Source organism: Podarcis raffonei, chromosome 10, assembly GCF_027172205.1.
Source record: "Podarcis raffonei isolate rPodRaf1 chromosome 10, rPodRaf1.pri, whole genome shotgun sequence".
NCBI lineage: Eukaryota > Metazoa > Chordata > Lepidosauria > Squamata > Lacertidae > Podarcis > Podarcis raffonei.
This window is the reverse complement of record NC_070611.1, coordinates 51,237,962-51,251,034: the sequence shown is the minus strand read 5'-3', so window position 1 is coordinate 51,251,034 and position 13,073 is coordinate 51,237,962. Positions and strand designations below refer to the sequence as shown.

Below are 13,073 nucleotides of genomic sequence, written 5' to 3'. Positions count from 1 at the left end.
CCTTGGACCATGAAATGCTAAATAACTATTGCCCAATGGTGAATGTTCCTTTTGTGGGCAAGGTGTTGTGAGTATGTGGTACTGGTGGCCTGGCTTCAGGCATGCTTGGAGGAAACTGATTACAGTGGTACCTTGGGTTACAGACGCTTCAGGTTACAGACTCCTCTAACCCAGAAATAGTACCTTAGGTTAAGAACTTTGCTTCAGGTTAAGAACAGAAATCACTTGGTGGTGGTGCGGTGGCAGCGGGAGGCCCCATTAGCTAAAGTGGTATCTCAGATTAAGAACAGTTTCAGGTTAAGAACGGACCTCCAGAACGAATTAAGTTCTAGGATCTGTACTAGGATCCATTTCAGTCTGGCTTCAGACCTGGTCATGGCACTGAAACTGCCTTGGTCATCCTGGTTGATGACATTTGTCGTGAGAGAGATGGGGTGGGAGTGTGACTCTGCTCATTCTTCTCAATCACTCAAATGGCTTTTGATACTGTTAAGCACAGTATCAGATCCTGGAGCATCTCAGGGAGGTGGAGGTTTTGGGCACTGTGTTTCAGTGATTCCGCTCCTGCCTCCACGGCCTCAGAAGAAAGTTCAGTTGGGGCTTGCTCCCACAATTGCAGCCTTAATGTATCATTATTGTTTTGGTATTGCCAAAGAGGAGGAAGGTGCTTGTGGTATTTTCAAAATAACATGGACACTACTGGGCACTAGGCACCTTGACTTTGGGGCAGTAGGGAAATTTGCTGCTTTACCTCCTGCTAGTTCTGCTTCCAGCCTAAAAGATGCTAGAAAGAGTAGGAAAGCAGGAGGTCTTTTCAGAGCCAGCTAATAATACAAAATAAGTTACCCTTTTCATATGCCTCTCTCCTTGAGTGTCCTTGTCCTCATCCCAAATTTTGAATAATCCTCTAATTCCAGCTATGACTGCTGCAATAATTAGGTATGGAAACACTAACCCAGCATGCGGCTGCAAACAAACTCCTTGACAAACATACAGCAGTCCCTTGGTATGGATGATTCCAGAGGATAAAGAGGATTTGAATACTTACAAGGTCATATTCGGGTTTCCTGATGGGAATCTCATCCTCTTTTGCTAACCTGGCGTCTAACACCAGTAATGAGGAATTATTGAAGTGTTGTCTCTTCTCCCCTCTAGTTCACTTCAACTCTTAATGCTATGGGAGATACAACTTCAAACATTACAGAATGTATGATTTCCTCTCTTATTCTCTTTATTATGTACATGTCATGTTTAAGGTAAAGGGACCTCTGACCATTAGGTCCAGTCGTGACCGACTCTGGGGTTGCGGCGCTCATCTCGCTTTACTGGCCAAGGGCACCGGCGTACAGCTTCCGGGTCATGTGGCCAGCAGGACTAAGCCGCTTCTGGCAAACTAGAGCAGCGCATGGAAACGCCGTTTACATTCCCGCCAGAGCGGTTCCTATTTATCTACTTGCACTTTGACGTGCTTTCGAACTGCTAGGTGGGCAGGAACAGGGACTGAGCAACGGGAGCTCACCCCGTCGCGGGGATTCAAACTGCCGACCTTCTGATTGGCAAGTCCTAGGCTCTGTGGTTTAACCCACAGTGCCACCTGCGTCCCTACATGTCATGTTTACTCAAGGCCAAACTGGATGAGACATGAATGGGGCTCCTGAATTGGATCAGCACTGGAAAAGAGGTAGTTAGTTCACCCTCCTCATGCCATTTCTCTGACCTAGTTTGCTCCCCCAAAACTAACTGTCCTAGTGGGGAAAATGTACAAGTACGTTCATATTTTCTCCAGAAAAATAAATAGTAACTTTGGGGAAGAATCAAGGGAAATGGTGCAGGAAAAATACAAAACTCCCAGCTAGCCCAGCATTCAGCTTTGATCCAATTTCCCCCCTCCTATCGTTGAGCAGTCAGGCCTGTGTCAAAGAGACCCTCCGCTTCCTTTTCAAATTTTCAGCCACTTCCAGGTCTGCTCTAAAGCTGCTGCAGAGATTGGATCTCTCACTCACTCGCTCACTAAAGTTGCATCCTTCTGGCTCTTCTGATGTACTCTGTACCTTGAGGCTGAACAACATGACTATAGACCAACTGCAAGCTTTGCATATGCAAAGAGCCTCCTGGAACTTGGCATACATCTCAGATTTCCCGCTGATTGCCTCCTACTCCCAAATAAGAAGGGAGGCGTTGGTTTAAATCACTGATTTCCTGTTTGGGATTTAAAGATCAGAGAGGAGGAATATAGGAAGCCACCTTGCACTAGGTCAGACCATTGGTTCATCTAGCTAAGTATGGCTTGAACTGTCTGGCAGCAGCTCCCCAGGATTTCAGACAGGGAACATTTGCAGACATACCTGGAATTGATCCTGGGACTTAACTTGCATGCAAAGCAGTTGAGCTAAGCTGCCCTACTGAAAATAAAGCAAATAGATGCAAAATCTTAGCATTTTTAGTTAAACATACTTACTCAGAAGTAGGTCCTGTTGATTTCAGTGCAGCTTATTCCTGGGTGTGTAGATACAGGACTGCAGCCTAAATGTATGATTTAAACTACTCAGCCAGTGCTGTTATTGGGAATCCTGCTCCCTGCCTGTTTCTCCCCTCTCTTATTTTTAGAACCTACTCCTGATTCTCTTCAAAAATAAGTTTGCATTTCACAAATGAATATATGGCTCTCTTTAAAATGAAATTCTACCCACCAGACAAAACTTTTGCCTGATTGCAATCTCTTTTCCTGTCTCCATACGTGGGACCCAAGTGTTGATCTTTCGGCAAGGATCTTTCTCCCTGCCCACCCTTGCCTTCCACTGTTGCCCAGCACTCTGCCCCTTCCATTAGTAAAAACAAAAATCTTCTCTACGTCTTTTTCATAAGGCGGGAGAGGAGGCTACTGGGGTAAATGAAATGCAAACACTGTGAGGCAGCTTACCTTCATGTTGAGTACCTTCAGTTGCCATTTAGCAAGGATAGGAGAACTTGGGGCTCTCCAGATGGTTTCTAGGTTTTTCTAGGGACTGGTGTGTCACCTGCCATGGCTTGGTGGGCAGAATCTGGCCTGTTGGTAGTGGGCTCACCACTGCTCCCTTTGACCATTGCCAGCTGTGCTTCTGCAGAGGGGATGCTTTCAAGTTTGTCCTGTTACCTCTGGGTTGCAAAGATAGCAGGCAAAGCAGTTTGAGGCTAAGATGCAAGTGGTTTGCGTAAGACCACCCCATGAGTTCATATGTCTGAATAGTGCTCTAGTCTGAATGAAATACAGTGGTACATCAGGTTACAGACGCTTCAGGTTACAGACTCCGCTAACCCAGAAATAGTAGCTCGGGTTAAGTACTTTGCTTCAGGATGAGAAGAGAAATCGTGCTCCGGCGGCACGGTGGCAGCGGGAGGCCCCATTAGCTAAAGTGGTACCTCAGGTAAAGAAAAGTTTCAGGTTAATAACGGACCTCCAGAACGAATTAAGTTCTTAACCCGAGGTACCACTGTACTGTATCTTTCTACTGCTTTTGGATTTTTCTTAATAAAAGAAGATAAATATTCAGCTGTTGATATTGTTGAGAATTAAGTGCTCCTATCTTTTTGCATACAAGTGCCATTGTTGTTTGATCCAAGGAAATCTGTTTGATTGCTTTTGCGCTGGAATTTAAATCACAAACAAGAAGGAAGAATACATATACTGTAAAACAACAGGGCATAAATAGCTAATCACAATCCCAGGAGAGGTAGCTGTGTTAGCCTGCTGCAGCAAAAACAACAAAGTCTTAGCTTCTTAAAGTCTTAGTCTTGTAGCTTCTTAAAGACTAACAAATGTTGCTCCAATAAATTTTTTAGTCTTCAAGCTGCTGCAAAGGTCTTTATTGTTTAATTATAAATTACTTTCCTAAGTTGAAATGAATTGAGATTCTGCTGTTATCCATGCAACCTGAACAATTTAAGAGGGTGCTGGCATGGGAGCACGTGTTGATAGAAAAACTGTCTTTTTCCAAGTAATTTCTTTCACATGAGAAGCTGTGATGGGTGGCTATATGCTTTTTCAACCTTTTCCTGGAGCTTGCTCCTTTCCAAAACCTGGAGCTGAACTCTGACAACATGGACAGATTCCCACTACATCCGTTAGGGTTTAAGGATCTCTCCTCTATAGTGCACCACAATGAATCACAGGGTAGATGCCCTCATGCACATTGCTGGGATTTCCCTGACTAACATGTGTTCAGTCAACTAATGGTGGCTGGGAAGAGGGATCCTTTTAGTTTGAACAGTGTGCAGATTTCCAGCAGTTACCTGACCAATGCACATTTGATTGTTCTGCCAGATGTGCAGGGTGGTCACTAGGGTTGAGATACATTAGGCACCCACTAGCTGTACTTTCCGGGGGTGGGGGGAATGGAATACATTTTTCTTTTCAAGAGCTTCTCTAGCTGGATGAAAAGGTTGCTGCCTTAGGTGTTCATTGTGCATAATTTTTAACCTAATTCCAGATGATCATGGCGATTATAACTATTTTAGCTGTTTTTTTTAATGATGAGATTGTAAATTGCCTTAAGACATATATGTAAAAGGTGATCCATTAATTAGTTGCCTGATACAAAAGAGGACAAGAGTCCTGCACTTTTTAATAGCTGCATCTCTTCTACACAACAGATGAAAGTGAAAGTGTCCTCTCCTCTTTTGCATCTGGTCACCATAAATGTTGCAGCACCTTTTCTCCTCTCCCCTAGGCATTCACAGATTTTTAATTCTTGCTGTTTCTGTGCTGTTTTTTGTTTGTTTTGTTAAAATAATAGATTTTAAAACTGGGTTGCACTGATAGCTTCTAGTTTGATTTGCAAGCTGCCCTGGAAACCTTATGGTCAGAATGCAAGATCATCACATTATTCGTATGTTGCCTTTCCATGCTCAAAGTGGCTTACAACAATACAAACCAAAATCAACTGTCACAAGTACAATATCATAATAACAGCAATAATAAAATAAAATGCAGCAGCAGAAAAAGCACATTTCAGTAGCATACAACGTCTAGCATCAGCAAAAATAGTGTTAGAAGCATTTTAAACAAATTATTTGGATAGCATTTGGTTCATGAGAATCTCAGTTTTCCTTAATGCAAAAAAGGCAGAACATTTGTTTCTGACAGTGTGTTTCCTTAGAACTGCATGGGTTGCGTTTCTGATCCACAGTCATATGGCTTTAGAAAAAGACTAGTGTGGTGAAATCTCTGAAAGAGGCTCCCCTGTTCTGAAATACACCTGAATATTCCTTGTGACCAGCACACAACACATGCACACAACTCAGTGCCTCATCACTGGATGACTCGCACATAAACCGTCTCGACAGAAAGGATTGTGTAGGAGGTGAGGTGTAATCTGTCTGGGCTGCTTGATTGTGGTAGCTGTTTCATACAAGAACGTCATCCATTGATAAAAGTCATTAGCTGATGTGCTAATGGTTGATTTCAACATACCCATATCTTTCTCCCTGACATCACACAACTTCTCGCAACAACAATAAAATATTGCACACCAAAAAAAATGGAGAAAGATGGGAAATGAAGCATATAAATGTTGAGCACACCTCTTGGAACAGACCATAGCTCAGTATGAAATGATGAATATGAAAACGATGCATCACTACATTGGCTACCTCTGAGTAGACTGAGAAACAGCACACGGTCAAGTGGTGAGCTTCATGGTTCAGTGTGAATTTAAACTTACAATGTCCATTGCTCTAGTCCGGGTTCAACGCTTGTCTCCCCTATAAACCACTGCCTTTCCAGTTCCATTTTCACAATTTATAAGGTAAGCGGTGGAGCCTCAAACTTATTTATTTTAAAAAATTAAAAGGAAAATGAACACTAGCTGATTATCTATATCTTCACTTTTACAGGCTACACAGCCACAGAAAACAGTAGAATCAGATACACATGTATGGTAGAGGTGAAGGGGGAAATTTCACAGTTCTTTGATGTCATCTGTCTTTTCTTGCCAAGACAAATGTGTTTCTTGCAAAGGATTGGCATTATCTTTGGACACATAGTTCTAGCATGGAGTCAGTCCTGTTTTGTGGGTATGTGTGTGGCACTTCAAAACCTGTAAGCAATCTCTTAGGAGCAGATCTGTAAATCTAGACTGCTGCATTTGAGTAGCTTAGCTGTATTTACATTGACCGGCGTTCTTAAGGGTCACCTGTACTGAAGTTTCAACTTCAGTTGTAGAAATAGTTCTCCTTTGCGGTACCAACTTCACTCGCCAATGCTTCAACATACAGTCCTACAGGTTAACCTTCCCTAACTGTTTCTTACAGGCCTTTCAATTTGTTCATCTTTTTGGCTTCTTTATTTCTTGTTGTGCCACATTGGCCTAGTGCAAACACAATGGTCCCAGTCTTAGATTGTGAAAGGTGCAGGTCTGTATGCTGTTCTTTTGTGTCACTGGAACAAATTGTTTTCTCCCCTTTAGTCACAGAAGAGAGACCTAACCAAGTTCAAATCTTGGTTAGCTCGAATTTTAGATTATGGTGGCCAACCATTCAGGCACGGGGAGAGAATTCACTTCAGGAATGGAGTGCAGTCTTGCAGCTCACATTGAGTTGTACCCAAAAGTGGCCTAACAATGTAAGCCTCTCCCTTCCTCCAAACCTGATCTCAGATGGCTGAAATAGGTAGGTGATAATCAGGTACCTCGGATTGTGCAAGCAAAACCATTTGCTACTATGAGATTTCAGCATTGGCTACAACCCTCCACCTCTAAACAATTGAGCACAGTGAAGGAATTCGTCCCATTCTCATCTGTCCTTGCCCTGTATAATAGTATAAATGCACTGCTGCATAATCATAAATAAACTGCTTGCTTTGTACTTTCAAATCCACTTTTTCTGGTGAAAGAAGTTCTCAAACTTCACTTTCCAGAGCAAAATTTGTCCAGAGCAAAATTGTTCAATGCTCCTTATATTCAGTGTGGGATGCCGTGGCTGTCAAACTGCTCCTTCAAAGTGATATTGCACTGAATGGTTGTTGTTTTAAACAATGCAGCTGCTTAGCAATAAAAACAACAGCACAACACTTGGTATATAGAAAGGAAACTCCATGAAGCTCAAATTAAGAAAGGGAGGCATTCCTAATATTCTCAAAATTCCAAATGACTAATTGTGTAACTAGTTGGGGATAGTTATAAATAGCCCAATGATTATCTCAGATCCTGTGGGCCTGATTTACATTTTATCATTCAGAGTGAGTGGCTGATTTGTAACTAGTTGGGGGCAGTTATAAATAATGCTATATAAGCATCATAAACCCTTTATGCTCTCAGGTTCTGTGGGTTTGATTTGCATTTTCTTTATGGCAGCATAAAGAGCGCTAACTGGGCAGGAATTTAATCTGCAATTATTAATTAAGCTATCTGCAACTGAATTTAATGGAATTCTTGGAGGCCTCCTGTAATTATCCTTAGCATGTTTTAATATCAAATCCTCATTCAGAGATGGCAACCCACAGAACTATTTTTAATTATTATTTTTTTGAAATCACAGGTTTTCACCTGCACATATTGAACGTGCCTAGAGTGTCATTCAAATGATCTTGCCCCCAACCCCATAAGCAAGTGGAGAAGAGGAGAGGCAGAGCTTGTGCACCAGATGGGTGAAGATGAGCTCCTCTTTGCTTATTGGACCAGATTGCTTATTGGACAAACCAGCAATTAAATGATAACGAGGCAGAACACTTCATTGTATGGAATATAATATAATGAATAAACTGCTATACATCAAATAGAGCTTGAATCATGGGCTTGGAAGTGATCTTGGAGATCATCTAGCCTATGAGTAGGAAACCTCAGGTCCTGGGTGAGGCACAAATATGGCCCTTCAGGGATTTCTCTGTGGTCCTCGGGGCTCTCCTTGGCCAAGCCCTCCCCCCAGCCGCACACCTCACCAGCTCTGCACTAAAGTGTTCTCTCCTGCTGGAATATGTCTTCGAACTGTGGGGGTGCCTCTTGCTTGCTTTGATGGGCTATGGAAATATGTGTTTGCTTGCATATAGAAACCTCTGTGTTTCTCTGGGTTCAATGTAGCCTACTGAACAAAGACAAGAGTCAAAATAATTGTTCTGGCCACTTTTGGCCTTGGCCCCATCCACCCCTGACATGAGGCCCCTGGAAGGTTCCCCATGAAGAAATGAGGCCCATGGGCTAAAAAATTAAAATGTTTCCCCATTCTTGAGCTTGTCCAACCTCTGCTCAGTGCAGAATGCAGCCATAGAATTCCTAACAAATGACTAGGATGGTCAGATGAAAAGAGGGATATGGGGTTCCTACACATTTAATTATTGTGCAGTAGTGATACTAAAGATGTAGGAGCCCATTCCTCTTTCACTTGGACACCATACAAAGGATGTCCAGCAAAGGAGAGAGCCCACTACCTGCAAAGGCAGTTCTGTTGCACCATCAAACAGCTCTTATGATACACAGATAAATACCAAAAGTTCAAGGATTGGGAGGATGTAGGCATTTACACAATCCGTTACCTGCCTCCCAGAGGGAAAGCAATTCCAAAGAGAAACTGCAAGGTCAGTTTAAAGTCCTACCTGGTTTCAGGTAGCTCAGGCTTATTCATTTGCACTTCATTTGGAGCACAGGGGAGAGGGCCTGTGCATACTTACCTGGTTTGAATCCTTATGCAGCAGGCCAGCATATGACCTGAAAAGTGCTGCTTCCCTAATATACAGCAAAGTTGTACGGGAATCAGATTTAGGCCACCCAATTGGGCATAGATGCCACCCTGCACCACAGAGAACTAGTAGGCTTCCTACTGACCGCAGCACAGTTAGCGATAGCTCAGCAATGGAAAAACCAGACTGAAATACCCCATAACATATGGAAAATAATATCTGAGATGCAGCAATGTCTCAGCGCCTCACCAGACACAGGAGGGCAATTAACGGCATTACAAATGGGACACCTTCCGAGAAAGGTGGACCCCTTTCTTTAACTATGTTAATTACCAAAATCAAGACCTTGCTATACCAACCGCTCACTATTCTCAGCGGAGAGGTTATGTTAAGTAATATGTTTGAATGTTGAATGTGTAAGTGTATGTCTAAAGACAATGGATAAAACAAATACCATTAGATGTACTGCTGGATAAGTGTTTAATGGAGTGCCTGGCGTGCTCTGGTCCATGGGGTCACGAAGAGTCGGACACAACTAAATGACTAAACAACAACAACAACAACAAAAACCAATAAAAATTGTTTTATTTTATTTTTTTATAAAAAACAGCTCTTTACCTTTAAGAAGTTTCCCCTTATTATTAATTAATTAATTAATTAATTAATTAATTGTACTCCTAGCTTGCCCTTTACCAAATGGTCCCAAGGCACGATGCAAAACATGTCACAAGTACAATTTACATTAAAATCATAAAATAAACTCCCCAAACAACCAATGCCAGGCAAAAAACATTTCTCTGTGATTAGGCCTTTGGCTGATTAAACATTCTATGGCCTTTTAAATGTGCTTGTGGAAGGGAGGTTGTTGGGTTTGTTTTTATTTTTTATTTTATTACATACTTGGTGTTCTTATTTTGTATTTTTATGCTGTGAACTGCCCTGTGGACTTTGGGTGTAGGGTGGTATACAAATTTAATTGATTGATTGATTGATTGATTAATAATAAAGCAGCATAGAACAGCAATGCAATATGTCTAATTAAAGCATCTAGCTAAAATCTGCTTCCCTGAGATTTCTACCCATTGATTCTATTCCTGGTTGCTACCTGAGAGGTGCTGGTAAGAGCTGCATGACAGGCAAATATCCAACACGTGCTGATTTTGCCATCACTTCATCTCTATCCTGGAAACATCTACCTAGTCTTGGGTTCCTTCTTGCTGCATAAATGACAGAACCCCCACCAGTCCCTGTTTGGCAAACATAGCTAGAAGAATCTGCACATACACCATAAATTTGGAGCACCCCCCCCACTCCCTGAAATTCTGGAAACTGTAATTTACCCCTCACAGAACGGCTGTTCCCAGCACCCTTAGGAAATTCCAGTTCCCATGATTCTTTATGGGAACTCATATGCTTTAAATGCATGGTTTGTATGCAACCGTGGTGAGGTAGGATTCATTGCATATAAGCTTTCATTGACAAATTGTCATAAAGGATGTTTGTAGCTACGATGGTCTTTATAGTTCATAGACAAAACGTGGCAGTGGTCAAATGAATGGTGGAAGTCTGCTTTCTGATTATTTCCTAACATAACTGTTTTCTTCAATTTGCAGAATCGACGACTGCTTCTGTGCTTCTCGGAAGCTGGATGCAGTAGCCACAGAAGCCAAATTCAAGCAGGACCTTGGGTTCCGAATGTTGACCTGTGGCCGTACAGATCTGGTCAAACAGGCCATATCTTTGTTGGGGCCTGATGGAATTAACAGCATGAGTGATCAGGTAAAAAGAAAGAAAGAAACTTACTGATTTTTTTTAAACAATGGGTTGACAATTTGAAATTGTAAAATGGGTTTTAATTTTTTTATATATAGACTATTGAAGAAAATACGCATGGGATTCTTCTCAAAGAATAACCCATCAGAGTTCCACACACACTTTTCTCTTTCTTACAGTCTGGTTAAACCTTTTTCTGAGATGCAATTTGGAATGTGGACTGTGGAATATGGACTGGGTGTGTACTCCCATGTGTGGGGTGAAATAGCATCTCTCTTCCACATCCACCTATTTTCTCGCCCATCCTCAAGTTAAGAATGTGGTTGTTTTTTCCCCTGTGACTCATGTGCTACACATAACTATTCTTTCCTAACTGCATCTGTGTCTAATGCCATTGTGAAAGTTAACACTAATCACAAGGGATATGTGTTGATCAGCTGCAGTGGGCATTTCAGATTAATACAGATTGCAGCCAGGAAGTCTTTGTAGTGAAGGGTCAGTTAATCTAATTTTCCTCCAAACAGGGCAGCATTTCCCTAGAGCTAGCAACTTTCAACAGTGCTGTCTGGCATTTCATTTAAAATTAAGTCACTGTGTATCATGGACAATCGTACAAAAGCATCTACTCCTCCAACCGTTAGCAATATTGGCAGTCAGTATAAAGTGCCCAAGTCTAACCTGTCAAAAAGAAGCTCATTAAATTGCTATAGAGGAACATTTTCACAAAAGAAGGGCCCAATATTCTGATTTTTGTACAAGAGAAGTGTAACACAATGGATTCATGACACTGCAGAAGACCGTGGAGTTTTAATGTTTATCTTGATGAAGGCAAGGCAGTGTTCACAAAAACTGAGCAAAGGATTTTTGCAGAAAATTCTTAAAATTATCCACACTTTTATTGAAAACATCCTACACCATAAGTGGCATGCCTTCTTATGACATCTCCGAATCAAGCCTTAAATAAAACCATCCCATTGGAAGCTGATCAATGTGTTGACTTTAATGTTCCCACAGGGCATGACTCCACTGATGTACGCTTGTGTGAGGGGCGATGAGGCCATGGTCCAGATGCTACTGGATGCTGGAGCAGATCTAAATGCAGAGGTGAGACCGTTGTTGTGATTACATGTGTTTAGCTCACATTTTCATGAACATGTCAAATTTATGGAGAGCTGCAGCTATCCGAAATCAAGGATGCGAACCTCTTTGGGTCTTCCCAGCGCAACTTGGTATTGAAATAAAATCTATTTAAGAACACTAAAAAAAAAAAAAAGGTTTTCTTTAGTGTCAAATCCAGATTAAATGTCATAGGGCTCCCATCCTGAACCATATTCAGGAGCTTCAGAGCTCTCATCCATCTACCACATTTTCTCCTCCAACGTATGATACATGGATTTGGTGGAGAGGAGAGAAGCAGCACCCTCTGGAGTCAGGGCTCACTGATATGAGCTGCAGTGGTTAGCTGTCAACACCATCAAAGACCTAGCTCTTTCAAGGTGGTGGTAAATCTGTTTCTGTGCTGTACCACTTCCAACTGTTGTCAGGAATTGCGTAAAATGAGTGTTCTTGCTTTAAAACCAAAACGAAAACCTCCACACAGCAGACTGTGCATCAAAGAGAAGAGTAGCTAGGCTATCCTTCTACCTAATGTGCTAGTTTCCTAAGTTCAGGAAAGCATTTTGTATAGAGGAATATTTGGCTATGTGAGCCCCCACCTGCATTCTGCAGTGGTACAGTCCAGACACAACTTAGCCACTTCAGGAGAAACAGGCCAACAAATGACTTGTTGGTTCAAATCGGAGAGCAGTGTGGAGAAGCAAAATTTACAAGCGACAGAATTTGATCCATATGAGATCTTTGCCTTTGTAGAGGCAGCTTTTTACATATGGTCTTGCCGCTGCTTGGGAACATAAAATACTGTGTGGTTGGGATGATGTTGCTAGTTATTCTTATGCCGGCAACATGCAGCAACTGTGTCAACCTACCTACCCACAATTTAGGGCTTGCCCCATACTTTCTAGGCACAGGTCTGAGCAACTTGATTTTGAAAAACCAGTATATAAATTCTGTAAAATTTGGCTGGAATGCATTTGGTAAACTGAGTCTGTCAGACAATGATCACAATTTAAAAAACCCAGATTTATTCAATATAATAAATCAGTTTTCCTTCATTAACAGTACAGTAAGTCTGTTGCTGTGCAGCACAATCCTGTACAGGTCTACTCAAAGTGTGTCACATTGAGTTCAGTTGGCCTTAATCTCAACTATGTGTGCACACAAAGTTACATGGGAGAAAGACCAATTTAACTTAATGGGACTTACTTCTAAGTGGGTATGCATAGTAGAGCACTGCATAGCTGCAATCCTATACACACTTACCAGGAAGTTAGGCCCATTGAATACAGTTAGATTTCCTTCCAGGCCAACATGCATAGGATTGTGCTGTAAGACTGTCCAAATCAAACTTGGATGCTAGTTTCATTGACTATATTGTGATTATTGTGATAAGAGTGTATAATATTCTTGGTTAAAGACCAATTTCTTTTCCTGTCTACACCAAAAATTTGTAGGTTATCCATCAGACAGACTCTGCCTGTCTGTGATCTAAACTATCAATATAGAAAAATAGTGTGTTTTATATAGCTGTCAAGAA

General features: G+C 41.7%; 1 protein-coding gene across 3 annotated transcripts in view; it reads left to right on the top strand.

Moving 5' to 3' along the window:
- ABTB3 (ankyrin repeat and BTB domain containing 3) overlaps positions 1-13,073 on the top strand; it is a 211,326-nt gene that overhangs the window by 162,829 nt on the left and 35,424 nt on the right. For all 3 annotated transcript variants that reach the window (XM_053406027.1, XM_053406025.1, XM_053406026.1), the window contains exons 5-6: positions 10,261-10,426; positions 11,435-11,524. In XM_053406027.1, coding sequence (XP_053262002.1) covers positions 10,261-10,426; positions 11,435-11,524 — 256 coding nt within the window. The remainder of the gene's footprint in view (positions 1-10,260; positions 10,427-11,434; positions 11,525-13,073) is intronic.